This window comes from Bos mutus, chromosome 10, assembly GCF_027580195.1.
Source record: "Bos mutus isolate GX-2022 chromosome 10, NWIPB_WYAK_1.1, whole genome shotgun sequence".
NCBI lineage: Eukaryota > Metazoa > Chordata > Mammalia > Artiodactyla > Bovidae > Bos > Bos mutus.
The window spans coordinates 79,707,486-79,728,973 of NC_091626.1; the positions used below are offsets into that span (position 1 = coordinate 79,707,486).

At 38.8% G+C, this 21,488-nt stretch overlaps 1 protein-coding gene across 1 annotated transcript; it reads right to left on the reverse strand.

Moving 5' to 3' along the window:
• Window positions 1-1,161: 1,161 nt before the first annotated feature.
• On the reverse strand, window positions 1,162-17,788 carry EMC7 (ER membrane protein complex subunit 7). The gene is made up of 5 exons (XM_005892482.3): window positions 17,505-17,788; window positions 13,575-13,694; window positions 6,502-6,640; window positions 4,890-4,970; window positions 1,162-2,754 (listed from the first exon to the last, which is right to left on the reverse strand). The coding sequence occupies exons 1-5, from the start codon at window positions 17,735-17,737 to the stop codon at window positions 2,602-2,604; spliced, it is 726 nt and encodes a 241-aa protein (XP_005892544.2). The 5' UTR covers window positions 17,738-17,788; the 3' UTR covers window positions 1,162-2,601.
• Between the last annotated feature and the right edge of the window lie 3,700 nt (window positions 17,789-21,488).

Consider the following 21,488-nt stretch of genomic DNA (forward strand, 5'->3'; position numbering starts at 1 on the left):
ACATACTTTACTACTTTGGGCACGTTAGGTAAAATACCTAATTTTTTCAAAATGTTAACCAGACTCGAGATGAGTCCTGAGGTTTTGACTCCCTAAAAAACTGAAAATCTGGGAGCTATTGATACATCCCAGGTACTCAGAACTTCCTGACAAGAATGGGCAACTAAGATCTGTTTTGCACAAAGCTGCTACTCAGGTTTAATTTAGCAGAAGTGAAAAATTTTTAACCACACAGGTTATATTTAAAAGGAGATAAATGTAAACTGAATCTAAGAAATACTTTTAAAAAAGAGAAACATACTGTGTCTCCATGTGGGAAATAGCAAAAAGAACCCAGGGAAGTAAAAAGAGAAAAAGTTGGCACAAATCATACAGTTCTTCAGGGTAAGAAATAATAAGAACTGGGTTAAAATTATATTGGAATTTTGGGTCTGAAAAGGAATTTACAGGTCTAATCCAAATCTCTCAGTTTTACAGATGAGGAAACTTGAGGCCCATTTATTCATTCAACAAACATTTATTATGTGTCTGCATGCTCAATGTTGGAAACACAACAATGAACAGGACAAGAGATGGTTCAAAGTGGGAATCTGACTTGCCCAAAGCCACAAAGCAAGTGAGCAACTCAACAGAGGCTCTTTGCACTCAACTCCATATTGTCTAATATACCATCATTTCTGCACCTGTAAGCACACTAAGTATTTGATGAAGGGTCTGTGCAAACATAAAAGTTTCATATACAACCAATGCAGTAACATTCTGTAATATGATAAGGGGTATATATATTATGTTCAGACTGTGTTAAAATCTATGTAAAATAATCACATATACTTTTAAAATTAGCATGGAAGTGCTTTCTAATTTCTAGCTTATCACATAGTCCATGTGCAAATTCTGACAACCCAAATTTTCAAACTTTTGAACATAATTTCTGGCCAAACAACTATGACTCTTACTATATTCTGACTCTTTTGAACTGCAACTTTAACTCAATTCATGCTCTGATATTTTAGCTATTTCAATAAATAATTATTTTAAAAGACCTAGTTCTACCATTAACCAGTTTATTCACCTTATTTATTCATAGCTTAACTAGTGTGGTAACTTTAGTGTACGTAATGTAATCAGAGATACAGTTTTTAAAATGTCCTGAATCAGAACTTCTTTTTTTTTTTTTGGCCAAGTCACATGGCATGCAGGATTTAGAGCCCCAACCAGGGATCGAACCTCTGCCCCCTGCAGTGGAAGTAGAGTCTTAACACCGGGACAGCCAGGAGATTCTTTTTTTTTTAATTGTTTTTAACTTATTTTTTTAAAAGAAAACTCAAATACCTCATTTCAAAGTGAACAATGGCCAACAAAGACTCAGCACAGCCAAAATAAATAAATGAATAAATTAAAAAAATTTTTTAATGAACAATGGTACCTATTATAAGAAGGAAAATAAGAATTTAGAACCAATCCTTTTTTTTTTTTTTAAACTTAATAATCCTAAGAAAGCAACAGGGGGGTTCTTTAACAGGAGAAGACAGGAGCCCTACTAGAAGCAATACTGTGGCATCAGAGTTCTTTAAATTAAAACGATCCAAAAGAAAAGTTGCCATAACTTATCGAAATAAAAAGGTTTTGAGATACTCCTAACTGCAAAGTAGTAATTTATATTCCAATACCGCTGAGAATCAATAATGGGGAAGATGAGAGGATTTGTAAGGACCTCTGCTCTACTATCAACATGACAACATGGAGCTGTGAGATTGATTTTCCATCCTCAGACTCTATAAGGCTCTCCTACTCCTCTGCTTCTTTCCCCTGGCCACTCACTCTCTGTCATTATTTGTGTTTCCTCCATACATAATAAGCTCTATTGAAGACAGGCACTGGGTATTATCCATCTCTGTATCTTACTTTGAATCACAGTATAAAGCTGATGTTCAATAATTATAAAATGAAACCACAGATGGTAACCAGAATTTAAAGATTGATAACATCCACTCTAATTCATACATCCACACTCTGAAACCAGCTGTAATAATAAAGATTAAAACTACATCAGGAACATGTGGTTCTACTTCAAATATCAGGGAATGTTAAAACTACAGGGCAGGACTAAGAATTTTAAACAGTCTAGTTACACAGAAACCCATGGTGCATGCTGTTCTAAAAACACTAAGCACTCTTTTTAAACAGGAAAGGTTAAGTTCAAGCCTCATATAATGAAAGACAGAAGAAAACCGTAAGGACTAAAGGAAACATTAAAGTGAAAAAAAAATGACAAAATAACTTTATCTCTGGATTAAGACTTATTTTAATATACATAATGTATCGTACTTCATATAATTTATTAATGTCATTTTCTATAGGACACTGTAATTAATTCAGTGACATCAATGTTGACCTCATACAGACAAAGGATGAAAGCTGGGTTTCCTTGTGTACCAAATACAAAACCTGTGCTGAAGAGTTATCACACATGACAGTTGTAAGAGATCAACTTTCAGGATGACTCAGTTTACAGTAGTTGCTTCACACGGCTTTCCCTCGGGACATGGATGTCACCCAGTGTTACTGCGTTTGTGCAAATGCCATCTCTGGCCTGCCTGACTACCTCCTTTTGCCAGCCCCACTTTTGCCTGTTTTACTGCTGCCACTGCTAGATTTGCCAGATGATTTTGAAGAGAAGAGTCTTGTCATGAACTCAGAAACATCAGGCAGTTCGTGGTTGGAATTCAGCATATTCATTGACTGCTCCATCTCCTGTGGGAAGGCAAAGCACATTGGTATGAAAGTCACAGGGATCCTTCAAGTCATCCAGCAACTAACACTTCCATTAAGGAAGGAGGAGAGAAACGAAAAAGGTACTGGTTCTGAGCAATGACGTAATGTCACACCCAACAGCATTTCGAAACCATGTTTCATGCTCCCTTGTATCACTCAGCATTCTGACCTCAGTAAATGCTCAAAAGTGTTGCCTGGAGTTTGATTCCATTTATGTTTTTGTAAAGGGGATTTTCTCTGATAATGGACATAATGTGATTATATTCCTGCCACCTATTTTGTTTTCTGATTAAAATACTTTATTTTAACAAGTATTTTTAAACTCATGCTTCTTCTAGATGCATTTATCTAGAATATCAATCTTTATATATCAAGCTATCAGAAAAGTTTGAAGATAACTATAGTATTTCCAAGACTTTATTCCTAAGGGCCTTAGTAAATCTATGAACACTGTATGACTTGAGTCACCTCAGTTACAGCATCTAAAGCAAGCAACACAAATGTTAAAATGTTAACCGTCACTCGCAGGACCTAAGGAAATAGTGCTTTTATTCTGAGGTTTCTGTCCTACCCCTTACTGGGCCAACAATCTCCAAAGTACTGTTCCACTTTTGACAATATTAATGTCTGCTTCATTTGAATTTCATGTGACATTACAAAAGTGAACTCATAATTGTATTGGTTCAGACATGAAAAAAATAGGAAATACCCTATTATCTATCATTTAAAATTGAGTTTTTAATTCAATTATTAGTTAGGGCTTTCTCTCCAAAGGTAGAATTTATATATGAGTTTTCAAGGAGAAAATGCTTTAAATAAGCCCAGGAAAAGAAACATTATAAATATAAATCACCTATATTAACATCCCCTAGTAATCAAGAATTAAATGTATATAGTAACAGGTTTTGAATCTCTGCAAAAATACATCAACTCTGTTTTTGAATCTGTTCAATTCTGAAGCTCTTAAATGAACAACTTTTTACACTGCATACTATGTGAAAAGCATTTTGCAAGAAATGAATTTTTAACCCAGTATGACTTCTAATGCTTCCTTCTGTTGATACCACAGAGAGTTAACTGCCTTAAAAGATACAAGGATACAGGAGGTACACTTTCCAACCAACACTGAGGCAAAGATGCCAAAACTTAGCAATAAAACATTTTGAAACATCATAAAGTGTTCTTCTTTTATGAAGTTTTTTTTTTTGCCATTCCAGCATGGGATATATGCCTTTACAGAACTTAATCACCTAGTACCTCAGCAGACATTTTTATTTATGGATAGCTTATTTTTCCATTTAAAACACACACATGGAAAGAAGAGTGCTTTATAAATCCATTCTATTTCCTATATTTAACTGGGCTTGTTGACAACAGAGATGACATATAACCCATCTTTGTATCCCCTGTATCTAGAACCTAAAAATTGATAATAAATATTTATTCAGTAATCAATAGGTGTAAATACATCAGTATATTAAATACAACAGAAAAACTTGGAATTTGGGAGATGTATGTTGATGGTTTGGGGTGAAGAATAGATAACTTTTTCTTTTTCAATTCTGAAGATTTTATACAGAAGCCAATATTTAAAAGAGATGAGATGGTGGGACTAAATTTGAAGCATCTTATTGGCAACTCCTATCCCCCTCACCAAACAGTACGATCTTGTGGTAGAGTTTGAAAACCACTATTCTATTTTTCTCCTGTGGTTTATCCAAATGTCTTTTGTGTGTCTGAACATAAACTAAAGGCATATACTCTGAAGAACTTTATAAAATAAAGGTAGATTATAAGAAGCTACCATTTAGTGAAATATTTAGATTAGGTTTACCAGAATCATTACGCATTTCAACTATTTAACAAGTGAGTCACAAAGAGGCAAGTACTAAATAGAATGTCTTAACTACATGAAGAGATCCAGGCTTTTATCAGACAGATCCAACTGAATTTATCTGGTCCAATGGAAACAGTTAAATACAAGAAACATATAATACTGTATCAACACAACCTATAGATGAATTTGGCTTGGGAATTAGGATAAAGCTGGACAAATGCAAGCCATTCAGCCACAATGGATGACCAGGCATCAGAACATGGTTCAGTCATCTTACCCGCCTCATGTCAGGATCACTTGTGTTGACCACTTTGGGCAGAAGCACAAATATCAATAATGGAAGAACCATCATCATAACCTATGAAAGAAAAAACATTCAGAAAATGTTTTCCCCACTTAACTGTAGTACAAAATCTGAACTTAACAAACAATGATGGAATTAAATACTGCAAAATAGAATAAAACTAGCAGTCACCACTTCAATTCTATTGAATGAGGCCTGCTGACATCAAGGTGCACTGTTATAACATTAGAGCTTTATCTATAAGTTTGTGTGGACTTTATACAGACACCTTGCTTCATATCTGTGCTACCTATCATTTTGCAGAGTTCAGAGTTTTATTTAACACAAACAGTTTGCAAACAGAACTATTCGTTCACTTTCTTCAATCTGCAGTCTGCCACTGAGATTGGTGATCGTGATGACCAGCTGAGCTTTTTCCAGATGACTTGCGGTTTTTGGAGAAAACAAAATATCCCCCTTCTAACGTACAATATACTACTGCTGCTGCCAAGTCACTTCAGTCTTGTCCGACTCTGTGCGATCCCATAGACAGCAGCCCACCAGGTTCGCCGTCCCTGGGATTCTCCAGGCAAGAACACTGGAGTGGGCTGCCATTGCCTTCTCCGACAATATACTACTAGGCAACAACTATAGCAGACAAGTTTTAAAAAATGACCTAGGATCTTCTCACACTGCATACGTTCCCATGGAAATTTCAGAAATGAGAACATGGAAGATATTTCTCAATTAGCTTTGGAGTCTCACTACTGATTTCATCCATCCACTCTACCCTCCTGCTTCCTCAGGCCTAACTGCAGATTCCAGGTACTAATTTATTCCTCTCAAAGGATGTACAGCCTGAAACATCCCTATTTGTGATCTAAATAGCTATCATCAAGAAATATGATTAACACTTAGATAATTCTAAGGTAATAATTTAAGTTTCAAAAAACAGCAAAGAAAAAAAAAGTTAACTTTTTTCTGAAGAATCATGCTATTAGAATTTTATATTAGTGGATACCGTAATATCATTTCATGAAAATACCAAGTACTTAGATGACCACAGAATAATTTTTCTGATCATTCCATATTCAAAAGAGAGAGAGAGAAAAAAAAGTACATGTCCCATCAAGAGGGCAATTTATTAAGTGATGGCACATTCATCAATGGTCTAATATGCATGTAGTATGAAGGAGAGCTAACTCCATACATGTGTGACTTACCATACATGTGACTTATCACATGACTTATTACATGTGTGACTTATCACATGACTGTGTGTGTGTTTAGTTGCTCAGTCGGATCTGACTCTCTGCAACCCTGTGGAGATTTACCACATACTCATTCTGTGTGAATTTTAAACATAACTATTTATCTAATTTCTGCTGCACATTTCTATGTCAAATCTACCATGCCATTCTTGATACTATTTTTTTCATTATGTAGTTCCAAAGCTATTATTTTCTTGAAATTCATAAACTAGTCACAATAATCCTTTCATCCAACAATCTGACCCCAGCTTTCCTATCACAGGGTTAGGATTTTTCAATTGCCTATAAGCAAATTAGAGATTAGTAAAGGTACTTTAGTATAGCCTGATACATACCATTGGGTTCATCAGAAAGTCTGTCCAGCCCCAAGACTCCCTTTTAATAAAGTAAGAAGGTGGGCCTGAAGATTTCATTTGGAGAGGATAGGGCAGTCTGACCACTTCTGATGTTTTGATGTAATTCACGTATCTCGCTCTGATAAAGCAACATGAAAAAAGCATCAGTAATCCTATTACAAGCATTACTAGTTAAAAGAACTGCTTATAATATATTGGCAATGCCTTAATTACCTTTAGCTTTTTCCAGAATGCTTTGGCATTTTAATTTTTGATCTTGAAAATCTGATCAAAGTAGCTTCATCTATATGTCTAAAATACTTAGCAAATGTAGAGAAGAAACTAGATTTGGAATCAAGAGACCTAGTTTCTAGTTACAGATCTGTTAATACCTAGGCTTGCAAGTCTTAAGTTCTTAATGTTTCTGGTTATACCAGAAGTTCTTCTGGAATTCTTCCAGCTCTAAAGCTCTTTGATTTTATTTAATAATAAACTTATTTTGCTATAAATATATAAAAATGTTAGAATTTTTTGGTTGTCTGAGATATGCATTATGGGGTATACCTAATTGCAAAGGGTATTTTGCAAGAAAAACATGATTCAAGAAAGTCCTGCAACAGTGTCATAGGTGTTAACATTACATTTTTACCAGACATGCTATGCATTTTAATCACCCATGTCCACACATATTTCAGTGTACTTTTTAAAAATTGTTTCCCCCCTTCCTCTTATCGTTTCCTTTTGGAGCTTCTATTAGACAAGTGTTAGATCATTTCATTCTTTTATGGGGGGGCGGACAGAGAGGGCAGGGGAGCCTGTGCTGGGTCTTCATTGCTGAGCAGGCTTCTCATTACAGTGGCTTCTCTTGTTGCGGAGCACCGGCTCTAGGGCTGGAGGGCTTCATTAACTGCGGGTCCTGGGCTCTAGAGCACAGGCTCAATAATTGTGGAGCAAGAGCTTAGTCGCTCCATGGCATGTGGGATTTTCTTGGATGAGGGATCAAACCCATGTCTCCTGCATTGGCAGGTAGATTCTTTACCACGGAGCCATCAGGGTAGCCCTTTTTCATTCTTTACTCCACATCTTGTTAAACTCTCACATTCAGAGTCCTTTCCTTCATCTGTATTGATTTCTGGCTAATTTTTCTGATCTGTCCTCCAACTTATCAAACTTCTGTTCAGTTGCTCAGCACATCCATTGAGTTTTATATTCCAAAGCAAAATTTCAATTTTTTTTTTCATATGGTCTATTTGGTATTATCTATGGTCTATTTTGGTATTATGGCAATAAGTATTTTTGTTTAAAGCATTTTAAATATACTTTAAACCATTTTATATAGTCTATATCCAATAGTTATACTATCTAGAGTTCTCAGGGCTTCCCTGGTGGCTCAGTGTGAAGATTCTACCTGCCAATACAGGAGACATGAGTACCATCCCTGATATGGGAAGATCCCACATGCCATATAGCAACTAAGCCCGAGTGCCACAACCACTGAACTTGTGCTCTAGAGCCCAGGAGGCGCAATTAACGAAGCCCTGGAGCCCTAGAGGTGGCGCTCCACAACAGGAGAATCCACGCAGTGAGAAGCCCTCATGCCACAACTAGAGAGTAGCCCGTCTGCTGCAACTGGAGAAAAGCCCGCAGAACAACAAAGCCACAGCGCAGCCAAAAATAAACAAATAAAATTAGAGTTATCAGAGGTCTGATTCATCTGCTGACTCCATGGACATTGTTTTCTTGGGTATTTTTTATAAGTAGACTTTACTTATGTGTGGGTGTGGACAGAGAGTATCTGCCTCCAGAGAGGTTATGCACTTGTCTCTGCCAGGAGTCCAGGATCATGACCAGGGACCATCTTATTAATTTTTCAGAATGGAATTTTTTGGATCATGCAGGAAGTAATAAGTACATATCCCAAATTTAAATGAGGGTATGACTATCAATTTTCAGGATAGATTTTTCCCTCCAAAAGCCAGGGCCAAGTTGGGAATCTGATCTCTTGGATCTCAGGCCAAGGGTCGAGGAGGGAACAAGTCTCTAGTCTGACTGACTCCTAGCATGCCCAAAGCCTGCCTTCCATCTACAAACTGCTAATAAAATCTAAGCCTTTTGGTGAGAGAATAAATCCCCCAGGTGGGAAAGCAGTTTATTCTCTGGGGAGTTCCCTTACTTTTGGGGCAGTTATACATTTAAAAGGAAATTTTTATCATGTTTTATCCAGCATTTCTAAAATTTTTCATTTGGCCAAAATGTCAGAAATGGAAGTCCCATTTATTTGAAACTAATTTATCATGCATACTTACAAAACACTGGTCAAGACTATTAGTATCTTATATAAGTCCTTCTTTGTTCTCTACTGTTGCCCACCCCACAATGATTAAACTGATAAGGGCCTTTTTTTTTTAAGTTATGCTTCAAGTATCCAATCAACAGGAATAAATCTGCAAATATGAATCCCACTGCTGCAACCAGTCCTTAAAAGTTAAAGCAGGCAGTACTCTTTATCCAAGGTGAAAAGGCGAATAAAAGTTTGTATTTTAGGAAAATATTTCTAACTGCTTAGACTACTTTATTCAAAAGAGGAAAAGATACACCCAACTGAATGCAGAGTTTCAGAGAATCGCAAGGCGAGATAATAAAGTCTTCTTAAGAGAACGATGCAAGGAAATAGAGAAAAACAATACAATGGGAAAGACTCTCCAAGAAAACTGGAGATAACTAAGGGAACATTTCACGCAAAGATGGGCACAATAAAGGACAGAAATGGCAAGGACCTAACAGAAGCAGAAGATATTAAGAAGAGGTGGCAAAAATACACAAAACTATACAAAAAAGGTCTTATATGACCCAGATAACCATCATGCACCTAGAGCCAGACATCCTGGAATGCAAAGTCAAGTGGGCCTTAGGAAGCATCCCTCCAAACAAAGCTAGTGGAGGTGATAGAATTCCAGTTGAGCTATTTCAAATCCTTAAAAATGATGCTGTGAAAGTGCTGCACTCAATATGCCAGCAAATTTGGAAAACTCAGTGGTGGCCACAGGACGGGAAAAGGTCAGTTTTCATTCCAATCCCAAAGAAAGGCAATGCCAAATAATGTTCAAACTACCATAAAACTGCACTCATTTCACACGCTGCTGCTGCTGCTGCTGCTGCTGAGTCGCTTCAGTTGTGTCCGACTCTGTGCGACCCCATAGACGGCAGCCCACCAGGCTCCCCTGTCCCTGGGATTCTCCAGGCAAGAACACTGGAGTGGGTTGCCATATCCTTCTCCAATGCATGAAAGTGAAAAGTGAAAAGTGACGTCGCTCAGCCGTGTCCGACTCTTTGAGACCCCAAAGACTGCAGCCCACCAGGCTCGTCCATCCATGGGATTTTCCAGGCAAGAGTACTGGAGTGGGGTGCCATCACCTCCGTTTCACACGCTAGTAAGGCTCAAAACCTTCAAGCTAGGCTTTAATAGCACCTGAACTGAGAACTTCCAGGTGTACAAGCTGGATTTAGAAAAGGCAGAGGAACCACAGATCAAATTGCCAACATCCATTCGATCATAGAAAAAGCAAGAGAGTTCCAGAAAAAATCTACTTCTGTATCACTGACTATGCAAAAGCCTGTGTGGATCACAACAAACTGTGGAAACTTATCAAACAGATGGGAATACCACATCACCTGACCTGCCTCCTGAGAAAACTGTATGCAGGCCAAGAAGCAACAGTTAGAACTGGACATGGAACAACGGACTGGTTCAAAATTGGGAAAAGAACACATCAAGGCTGCATGTCACCCTACTTATTGAATTTATATGCAGAGAATATCATGCAAAATGATGGGCTGGATGAAGCACAAGCAGGAATCAAGATTGCCCAGAGAAATATCAACAACCTCAGATATGCAGATGATACCACTCTAATGGAGCCTCTTGATAAAGGTGAAAGAGGAGAGTGAAAAAGCTGGCTTAAAACTCAACATTCAAAAAACTAAGATCATGGCATCCAGTTCCATCACTTAATGGCAAACAGATGGAGAAAAAATGGAAACAGTGGCAGATTTTATTTTCTTGGGCTCCAAAATCACTGAGGATGGTGACTGTAGCCACAAAATGGAAAGATGCTTGCTCCTTGGGAAAAAAGCTATGACAAATCTACACAGCGTACTAAAAAGCAGAGATATCATTTTGTGGACAAAGGTCTATATAGTCAAAGCTATGGTTTTTGCAGTAGTCATAAATGGATGTGTGAGCTGGACCATAAGGAAGGCTGAGCTCCTAAGAACTGATGCTTTCGAACTGTGGTGCTAGAGAAGACTCCTTGGACAGCAAGGAGATCAAATCAGTCAACCCTAAAGGAAATCAACCCTGAATATTCATTGGAAGGACTGGTGCTGAAGCTGAAGCTCCAATACTTAGGCCATCTGACGTGAAAAGCTGACTCATTAGGAAAGACCCTGATGCTGCGAAAAACTGAAGGCAAGAGTTGGGAGCAACAGAGGATGAGATGGTTGGATGGCATCACTGACTCAATGGACAACAATTTGAGCAAACTCCAGGAGATAGTGAAGGACAGGGAAATGTGGCATGCCACATTCCATGGGGTCGCAGAGAGTCAGACATGACTTAGCAACTGAACAACAGCTTTAATCAAAATTCAAAGTAAAAAGAATAAATAAAAATAAATTACAGTTTTTAATCAACAAATATCCTGTTTTAACAACTCTCATTCCCTCCAGTATTCAGTTTTTTGTTTGTTTGGTCTGGCCACTTGGCTTATAGTTTAATTCCCCAATGAGGGTTGAACCCAGGCTCACTGCAATTAAAGTGCAGAGTCCCCACTACTGAACCCCAGGGAATTCGCAGTATTTTCAGTATTTTTTAAAGACTCTCAAACTTATATAAAGTGCATATGGTAAATCTACTAACCCCCCTCCATGTCCACACTTGCAATCCTAAAGTATATAAAAAGTCATGATATGTTCTTTACAATTTAGATATTAACATACTAGTTTTATATATAAATATATATTTTTAAAATTTTATGCCTCTAAAAAGACATGAGAAAGTCAATAGCTAATAAGGTTCAATTACTTTGAAACAATCCATTTATTACCCCCAAAATATTTATAAATATATTTGCAGGATATTAGTCAAGTTTTACCCTTAGTCTGAGTAGCCAATAGCAAGTGATATTAGAATCTGGACAAAGTATTCTAAGACAACAATTTAACTTCAAAAATATATGAGAAAGTAATTTGTTTCTAAAGAATTATTTTTCATAGCATTGCGTTTCATAGCATAGCATACCAATAGCATAGCATTATTGGTTTCATAATAAAACTAAGAATTTAAATTACACAGAATAACTGTGTTCAACACATGCTAAAAGAGGAAAAAGAAAACTCTACCTATCCATTATCGGAGCTGACATCAATGAACTAATATACAGCTGATATAAAGGATGTATGATACAAAGCTCAACATATGACTATTTTAATTACAGCATATTTACATATTATACTTTAAAAATGTTCAATAATCAAAAAAAAGTAAAGGAAGAAGGAAAGTATTTTAGGAGTAAACGTTAACTCAAATATAAATATTATGGTACAAACTAAACACCTCTCTTATATCAACTCAATCTAAGGTCTCCACAAATCAACCTAAATATGCTAGGCATGTGAAGAAAAGGTCAGTAATAAAATACAGTTCCTCTACTTCTACTGCTACTACTACTACTAAGTCGCTTCAGTTGTGTCCAACTCTGTGCGACCCTACAGATGGAAGCCCACCAGGCTCCCCCGTCCCTGGGATTCTCCAGGCAAGAACACTGGAGTGGGTTGCCATTTCCTTCTCTAACGCATGAAAGTGAAAAGTGAAAGTGAAGTCACTCAGTCATGTCCGACTCTTAGCGACCCCATGGACTGCAGCCTACCAGGCTGCTCTGTCCATGGGATTTTCCAGACAAGAGTACTGGAGGGGGTGCCATTGCCTTCTCCGACAGTTCCTCTAACCCCCAAATTATTTTTGCCTTTGCGTGACCTCTTCTTAATTACTGCATGCATGCTTAATTGCTCAGTTTGTCAGACTCTTTGCAATCCTGTGGACTGCAAACCGTTAGGCTCCTCTGTCCATGGGATTTTCCAGGGTAAGAATACTGGATTGAGTCACCATTTCCTCTCCAGGGGATCTTCCCAACCCGGGATTGAACCCGAGACTCCTGAGTCTCCTGCATCGGCAGGCAGATTCTTTACCACTGAGCTACCTGGAAAGATTTATTATGGCAACACGAAGTAATTTTGTGATAGCTCAAACAAAGAAGAGATATTACCATTTTAAATTGTTTGGTACTTGTCAATTACAGCTCAATAAAGCAAACAAGCAAGCAAGAAAATGGCTTCCTATACCTCCTGGTCAGATTACACCAAAGAGAGCACTATTGGCACGAGACTAATAACAAATAATCAACTGGGCTTATAATAGCAGAAGGCTAAATCTGAACACTGTGGACATCTACACAACTGATTCCGAGTTGAAAGGGGTCTGTGGTATTCCAGAATTAGAGCCTGAATTAGTCCAAAATTTTCACTCAACTTCAAAGCATGTGTTCATCTACTTGGAAATTCTAAAACTTTTTCCTGTCTTCCAGCCTCGAATACTATACTTTTTCTCATTATGATCCTCATTTTGAAATAAACTCCATGAAATTATCAAAATATCCCAATGAAAAACAAATGATAAATATTTTCAACTTAGAAAAGTTAAATTATTTCCAACTTTAATAATCGCATTTCAATTAAAACTTTCACAGTGCTTTTGCTCCTATAGTAAGTAATCTTACCTCTTCTCTATATATATCAGGAGTTTTAAAATAAATATTAAGGCAGAGCAGGAGAAAGTTCAACTGTACAATATTATCAATGCTCAAATTAGAACAATATAAGGATGCTTTAAATGTTTTAAGGAATACATGCAGTTTAAATAAGAATCCTTTCAACCTTAACTATAAACTCTGAAAGGAATATATAATGAGGTATTCAGGAGCCTAGCCTTTGGTAAAAATTAAATCAGCTGTCCTTACCTCATTTTGCCTTTTGAAGTGATATCCACTCGGACAGGATCAAACCTGTAAGCTGGAGAAATAACTTCCACTACATAAGATCCAGAAGGTATATCATGAACCACAAAACTCCCATCCGTCCTGGAAAAATGAAATTATCATTATTTAGTCATTTATGATCAACAGTTTATTTCCTTGTTTTAAATCATCAGTTAACTCCCAAACCAATACCCCCCAAAATGACACAGTATTTAGCAAAACAAAACAAACCCAAACTGGTGAGAGTTGTTCCACATTTCAGCTTCCATGATTACACTGCATGGGTAATGAAAATGCCCCAGACCATTCCACAGAGAGCCCTGACACAGAAAGCACTTCTATTCCTTCTGCAGGATAGAGATGAGAGGTGACAGCGGTACAGGTCCAACTCTAAAGTCATGTCTTTATTCAAGGGAATGAATATGTTATTCCTACAATACTGGGGTTCCAATTTTGCCAAACCCCTCCAATAATTTAATTAAAAATGGCTTTTTCCCCTAGTTTTAATTTGTATTTTGTTTTCATTTTTACTTTTTTACCAAAAAAAAAAAAGGTAATTAAATACTGCTTGTTCCACTTGTTTCAAATAGTTCCCATCTATTTTAGTTACTTCTTTTTGGCTATGTATAAGTTTAAAATGTTTATGTGAGTTAAAACCATCCACTTTTGCCTTACTGATTTCTTCTAAACCTTCTAGACTAAGAAAACTACCCCATCCAGAACTAGTCATTTCAGGTTCACAGACCAAAATTAATTTGTTTTGCTAATGAGAAACTGCCATTCTGATGGGAAAAAAGTTTATGATTCAGGAGAACAAAGATTCTAAAAGGACTGACTTTATCAAAGAATTGCCAGTCTCATAATAATGTTAAAATAATGTTCCTTAAATCATTAGGCTCTTTCACAGTTAAAGGAATGATTCTGTTACATCCACATGTTTACTAAAAAGTAAGGGGAAAAAGTTCCATACTATTTCAAAGAACACGCTAAACTGAAATAGAGTTGAAATATAAACATCAAGTTAACTTATTTCTGGGCTGGATGTCTTCTATTTTCCCTCAGATCATTCTCCACCCTTCTCTCCCAACAGCAGGAAAGGAAGAAAACGAGCTTAGTATACCTTCCTCCCAGCTCTTTCCATGCAAGGACCCCTAACTGGCTTTGGCAAGGGATCCAGCTCCTCTCTAGGCTGTTCTTTGCTCTTTTCTAGATTCCAATAACCTTTATTTCCTAGCCTCCATTCAGGCTTAGAGATGACAATAGCCTTGAAGTTGTAAACTTTGGAGTACTGCTTAATCTGATTGTTTCCTTACACCATGACTACCCTGGTTAATCCTTTCATTAAACTTTCCTTGAATTATTCTAATTATTCAGTTTCTTGATGGGACCCTAAATGAATGAATTTCAAAATTTTTTTCTAGGTCCAGAAAAAAAGAGAATTCAATTAATTCCTGTGCAACATAAATAATAGCAGAACTAATGGCATAAATAAAAAGCAAATATATTTTTCATCCTAGGGTAAACAGTTTACTTTAAAAGATAACATACACATTTTACAATGAAAACTTAAAACCTGGTTTTTAAAATGTACTCTGCAATACACAGACCTTGCTGGACTCTGATTTGAAAGAACAAGCACATTAAAAGTATTTCTGAAGTAAGTGTGGAAACATAAAAATGGACTGGGTACTAAATGACACTATTATTATTTAGTGAAACAAATAACGGTACTGTGGGTTTTTTAAAGCCCTTATCTTTCAGAGATACATAACAGTGTTTTTACAAGTGAAATTATATTATGTTTAAGATCACATTAAAATATTCCAGAAAGAAAGTAAAGAGGGGCAGATAGCAGATATGAAATCAAACAGTAAATTGTGATGTGTTCCTAAGTTATTGTTTATTTTAGCATATGTCTGAAGTTTTCCATAATAAACAGTTCAAAAAAGTTACAGTATATAATCTTACATAAAACATAGCACATAATTTCAAAAAGCTGAAAACTATCTGCTGCTGCTGCTGCTAAGTCGCTTCAGTAATGTCTGACTCTGTGCGACCCCATAGATGGCAGCCCACCAGGCTCCCCCGTCCCTGGGATTCTCCAGGCAAGAACACTGGAGTGGGTTGCCATTTCCTTCTCCAGTGCATGAAAGTGAAAAGTCAAAGTGAAGTCGCTCAGTCGTGTCCGACCCTCAGCGACCCCATGAACTGCAGCCTTCCAGGCTCCTCTGTCCATGGGATTTTCCAGGCAAGAGTACTGGAGTGGGGTGCCATTGCCTTCTCCGGAAAACTATCTAAATGCCCCCAAACAGAGGACAAGATAAATTAAGTTCACGTACACAGTGATGAGAGCAAGAAGTGGCATGGGTAGTCTTCAATTGAAACTCCCCCAATCTTCATTTAGTAAAGTCTCAAGTCACCTCCAACAAGCATAAACACAGTCAAAATTGCATGCTAGTTATGTGTAACAGGTACAGGACAAATTACCTATACCTCTTCCAAAATGGTTATCACAATAAGCCCCTCATATTAATTCTCAACCTTTCTACATATAAACGAAAGAACATGAAATGGCACCAGAAGCTGCTCACAAAATATTAAATGAAGAAAAGCAAGTTACAAAGCACTGTATATTGTATATTAGTATTAAAAATGTCATATAATTCCCAAAAGATACAATAAAATGTTAAGGCTTGCTATCTCTATTCTATTTATATTTTCTTCAATAAACAAAGCAGAAATTATTTTCAATAAAAATAATGCTTATTTTAAAAACTGTATATGGCAGAAGAGAGATCAAATGGTTAATCATGGCTAATTTTCTAAAGCTTAATGAGATTTTTATTATTAAAAGATCATTTATTAGGGTAAAACTTCAAGAATGGCCTAATGCCAGATTTTTAATGATAAACAGCACTTTAAAAATGATAGTAAGCTTCTCTTCATTGTTTATTAATTTGAGTTTGAAATTCTCATTCAAAGGCACCCGGAGACTCTGAATATTTACAAAACAGATTTAGAATTAAATTGTCTTGTTTTCAGATACCACTTGTTAGTAAACAAACCCATCAGAGGAACACTTCACCAAATACTTTCAGTTCAAAGTTTCACTTTCCAAGCAGCAATTGAAAGATTTAAAACATCATATTACACTTATGCCTAGACATCTGAAAAGCAAGCTGAGAGAACTGCAGTGCTAATAAATTCACCACGTCTTTTAAATATAGGCTCAAATCCTATTTCTACTCACTGCCAGACAGGACAGATGAGCATAAACACCGTAGAGTCTTACATAAATGACAACAGTGATGTTGCAAATCCCTCGATAACTTCAAGTGTAAAAAAGAACAACAATCCCACTTCCAGGCAAAAAAAGGTGTTTTGATTAGGGACTTCAGGGCCCATTAATTTTAGAAGTAGCAACATTAGCCTCCAGTCTGTGTCATCACTAGAAATCCTGTGGGCTTTGAGAATTCCCACTTGCTTAGCATCATTCTACATAACATGAAGCTACCAAAAGACTGAAATGAAGTGCAAAAAGAGGCCAAATTCCAGGGAAACCAGATGAGATGCAAAGGAAAGAATTCATCAAAAGACAAAAAAAGGGTCCACCTGTCCCCAGGGCCCAGAAGTGGCCGTTCCCATCCAGGGCTAAAAGGGAGTTGAAGATAACTGTTGCCACTGCTCTGGCCCTGGGACGAGCACCTGCCATCCTCATTTCTGTGGTACAGGATCGGGAAGGGGAAAACGTCAGACTGCCTGACAAGGTACCCCCGGCACAGACCGCTAACAGTGCTCGCCCTTTCACCCTCGGACAGCGACGTCGTCAGATTTTGACACCTAGCGCCCTCAGGGGGAATTCCCTTCCAGCTTCCATCCCAATTGCTTTCGCGCTGCCCTCAGGATGCTCACTTCAGAAAGCCGACATGCTCTTCTCCGTCTACCAGCACTCGGGCCGCCGAGATCCAGTCCTGGGGTTTCACTCCAGGAACAACCGCACGCCCCTCAATCTTGAAGCGATCTCCAGTGCCGACCCCACTCCCTCCTGACCCGTCGGAGGTAGACCCAGACACCTCCGAGCTCTGGGCATCCCTTGATAGTAGCAGCAGGAGGACGGAAAAGAAGGCCCATAGAGTGGCCGCCATGACAGCAGCTTTCGGCGGTCAGGCCGGTAGCCCCGGAAACCCTCCCCGTCTCTCGCAGTCGCTGCAGCGGCGCGCTGATGTCGTCATCTCCGCGCGCCGGGTTCGGGCGCCCACTGTGGGCTCAAACCGCAGCGCAGGAGTCTCGGCCAATCCACTAGCGAGATGCGAGTGTTGCGGCACTTCCGCGCGCTAGAGAATGGAGGGCTCTGTGAGGTGCGCCACTTAAGGCAGCTGCCCACGAAGCGAAAGTGAAGTGTGAGTTGCTGTGGTCCCCACTGAGAGGAACGAGGTTCTTAAGTGTGTGTTGCCTCTTAAGTCGCTTCAGTCGTGTCCGACTCTGCGACCCTTTGGACTGTAGCCCGCCAAGCTCCTCTATCCATGGAATTTTCCAGGAGAGTGGGAGTGGGTTGCCATGCCCTCCTTCAGGGGATCTTCCCAACCCAGGGATCGACCCCTCATCTCTTATGACCCCTACATTGGCAGGCGGGTTCTTTTTTTTCTTTTTTTTTTAATCACTAGCGCCACCTGAAAAGTGGGGAAAAAAAAAAAAAAAATTAAGACTGAGAGGGATGAGGATCTTAAATAGTGTCTGCAAATGAGGCTCTGATTTAGATAGAAATAAGTCCAGAACAGAGCGTTTAAAAAGCCTTTAGAGATTCCGCAAGACGTGCAAAGATGAAAAGGCTCTCGTTTCTATGTTTCAGTTCAGTTCAGTCGCTCAGTGGTGTCCGACTCTTCGCGACACCATGAATCGCAGCACGCCAGGCCTCCCTGTCCATCACCAACTCCCGGAGTTCACTCAGACTCACGTCCATCGAGTCAGTGATGCCATCCAGCCATCTCATCCTCTGTCATCCCCTTCTCCTCTTGCCCCCAATCCCTCCCAGCATCAGAGTCTTTTCCAATGGGTCAACTCTTCGCATGAGGTGCCCAAAGTACTGGAGTTTCAGCTTTAGCATCATTCCTTCCAAAGAAATCCCAGGGCTGATCTCCTTCAGAATGGACTGGTTGGATTTCCTTGCAGTCCAAGGGACTCTCAAGAGTCTTCTCCAACACCACAGTTCAAAAGCATCAATTCTTCGGCGCTCAGCCTTCTTCACAGTCCAACTCTCACATCCATACATGACAACAGGAAAAACCATAGCCTTGATTCGGCGAAACTTTGTTGGCAAAGTAATGTCTGTTTTTGAATATGCTGTCTAGGTTGGTCATAACTTTCCTTCCAAGGAGTAAGCGTCTTTTAATTTCATGGCTGCAGTCACCATCTGCAGTGATTTTGGAGCCCACAAAAATAAAGTCTGACACTGTTTCCACTGTTTCCCCATCTATTTCCCATGAAGTGGTGGGACCAGATGCCATGATCTTTGTTTTCTGAATGTTGAGCTTTAAGCCAACTTTTTCACTCTCTACTTTCACTTTCATCAAAAGGCTTTCGAGTTCCTCTTCACTTTCTGCCATAAGGGTGGTGTCATCTGCATACCTGAGTTTATTGATATTTCTCCCGGCAATCTTGATTCCAGTTTGTGTTTCTTCCAGCCCAGCGTTTCTCATGATGTACTTTGCATATAAGTTAAATAAGCAGGGTGACAATATACAGCCTTGACGAACTCCTTTTCCTATTTGGAACCAGTCTGTTGTTCCATGTCCAGTTCTAACTGTTGCTTCCTGACCTGCATACAAATTTCTCAAGAGGCTGTCCTTTATTGTGCCCATCTTTGCATATAATGTTCCCTAGGTATCTCTCATTTTCTTGAATAGATCTCTAATCCTTCCCTTTCCATTGTTTTCCTCTATTTCTTTGCATTGACCACTGAGAAAGGCTTTCTTATGTCTCCTTGCTATTCTTTAGAATTCTGCATTCAGATGCTTATATCTTTCCTTTTCTCCTTTGCCTTTCACTGCTCTTCTTTTCTCAGCTGTTTGTAAGGCCTCCTCAGACAGCCATTTTGCTTTTTTGCATTTCTTTTTCTTGGAGATGGTCTTGATCACTGCCTCCTGTACAATGTCATGAACCTTCATCCATGGTTCTTCAGGCACTCTGTGTATCAGATCTGATTCCTTAAATCTATTTCTCACTTCCACTGTATAATCATAAGGGATTTGATTTAGGTCATACATGAATGGTCTAGTGGCTTTCCCTACTTTCTTCAATTTAGGTCTGAATTTGGCAATAAGGAGTTCATGATCTGAGCTACAGTCAGCTCCTGGTCTTGTTTTTACTGACTGTATAGAGCTTCTCCATCTTTGGCTATAAAGAATATAATCAATCTGATTTTGGTATTGACTATCTGGTGATGTCCACGTGTAGAGTCTTCTCTTGTGTTGTTGGAAAAGGGTGTTTGCTATGACCAGTGCATTCTATTGGCAAAACTCTGTTAGCTTTTGACCTGCTTCATTTTGTACTCCAAGACCAAATTTGCCTGTTACTCCAGGTATCTCTTGACTTTCTACTTTTGCATTCCATTCCCCTATAATGAAAAGAACATCTTTTTGGATGTTAGTTCTAGAAGGTTTTGTAGGTCTTCATAGAACTGTTCAACTTCAGCTTCTTAGCATTACTGGTCGGGATATACACTCAGATTACTGTGATATTGAATGGTTTGCCTTGGAAACGAACAGAGATCATTCTGTCATTTTTGAAATTGCATCCAAGTACTGCATTTTGGACTCTTTTTGTTGACTATGATGGCTACTCCATTTCTTCTAAGGGATTCCTGCCCACAGTAGTAGATATAATGGTCATCTGAGTTAAATTCACCCATTCCAGTCCATTTTAGTTCGCTGATTCATAAAATGTCTATGTTTACTCTTGCTATCTCCTGTTTGACCACTTCCAATTTGCCTTGATTCATGGACCTAACATTCCAGGCTTCTATGTAACATCACCCTTTACTGATTGGACTTTACTTCTATCACCAGTCACATCCACAACTGGGTGTTGTTTTTGCTTTGGCTCTGTCTCTTCATTCTTTCTGAAGTTAGTTGTCCACTGATCTCCAGTAGCATATTGGGGACCTACCGACCTGGGGAGTTCATCTTTCAGTGTCCTATCTTTTTGCCTTTTCATACTGTTCATGGGGTTCTCAAGGCAAGAATACTCAAGTGGTTGCCATTCCCTTCTCAGACATTCCCTTTGTCAGACCTCTCCACCATGACCTGTCCGTCTTGGGTGGCCCTACGCGGCATGGCTCATAGTTTCATTGAGTTAGACAAGGCTGTGGTCCATGTGATCAGATTGGTTAGTTTCTGTGATTATGGTTTTCATTTTGTTTGCCTTCTAGTGGATAAGAGGCTTTTGGAAGCTTCCTGATGGGAGAGACTGACTGAGGGGAAACTGGGTCTTGTTCTAATGGGCAGGGCCATGTTCAGTAAATCTTTAATCCAATTTTCTGTTGATGGGCAGGGTTGTGTTCCCTCCCTGTTGTTTAACCTGAGACCAAACTATGGTGGAGGTAATGATGATATTGGCGACCTCCTTCAAGAGGCCCCATGCATGCACTGCTGCACTCTGCCCCCAACCCTGCAGCAGGCCACTGCTGACCCACACCTCTGCCAGAGACTCGACACTCACGGGCAAGTTTGTGTCAGTCTCTTGTGGGGTCTCTACTCCTTTCTCCTGGGTCCTCGTGTGCACAAGCTTTTGTTTGTGCCCTCAAGAGTCTGTTTCCCCAGTCCTGTGTAAGTTCTGGTGGCTGTATAGTGGGGTTTAATGGCAATGCCATTTAACCTCCAAGAGGGCTTATGCCATACC

Coding starts and splice junctions, on each gene's coding strand:
- EMC7 (XM_005892482.3), bottom strand. CDS start 17,737: ATGGCGGCCACTCTATGGGCCTTCTTTTCCGTCCTCCTGCTGCTACTA. Junction 4,971..6,501: donor ACTTTCTGATGAACCCAATG/GTATGTATCAGG, acceptor TTTCTTTCATAG/GTTATGATGATGGTTCTTCC. Junction 2,755..4,889: donor GTGATCCTGACATGAGGCGG/GTAAGATGACTG, acceptor GCCTTCCCACAG/GAGATGGAGCAGTCAATGAA.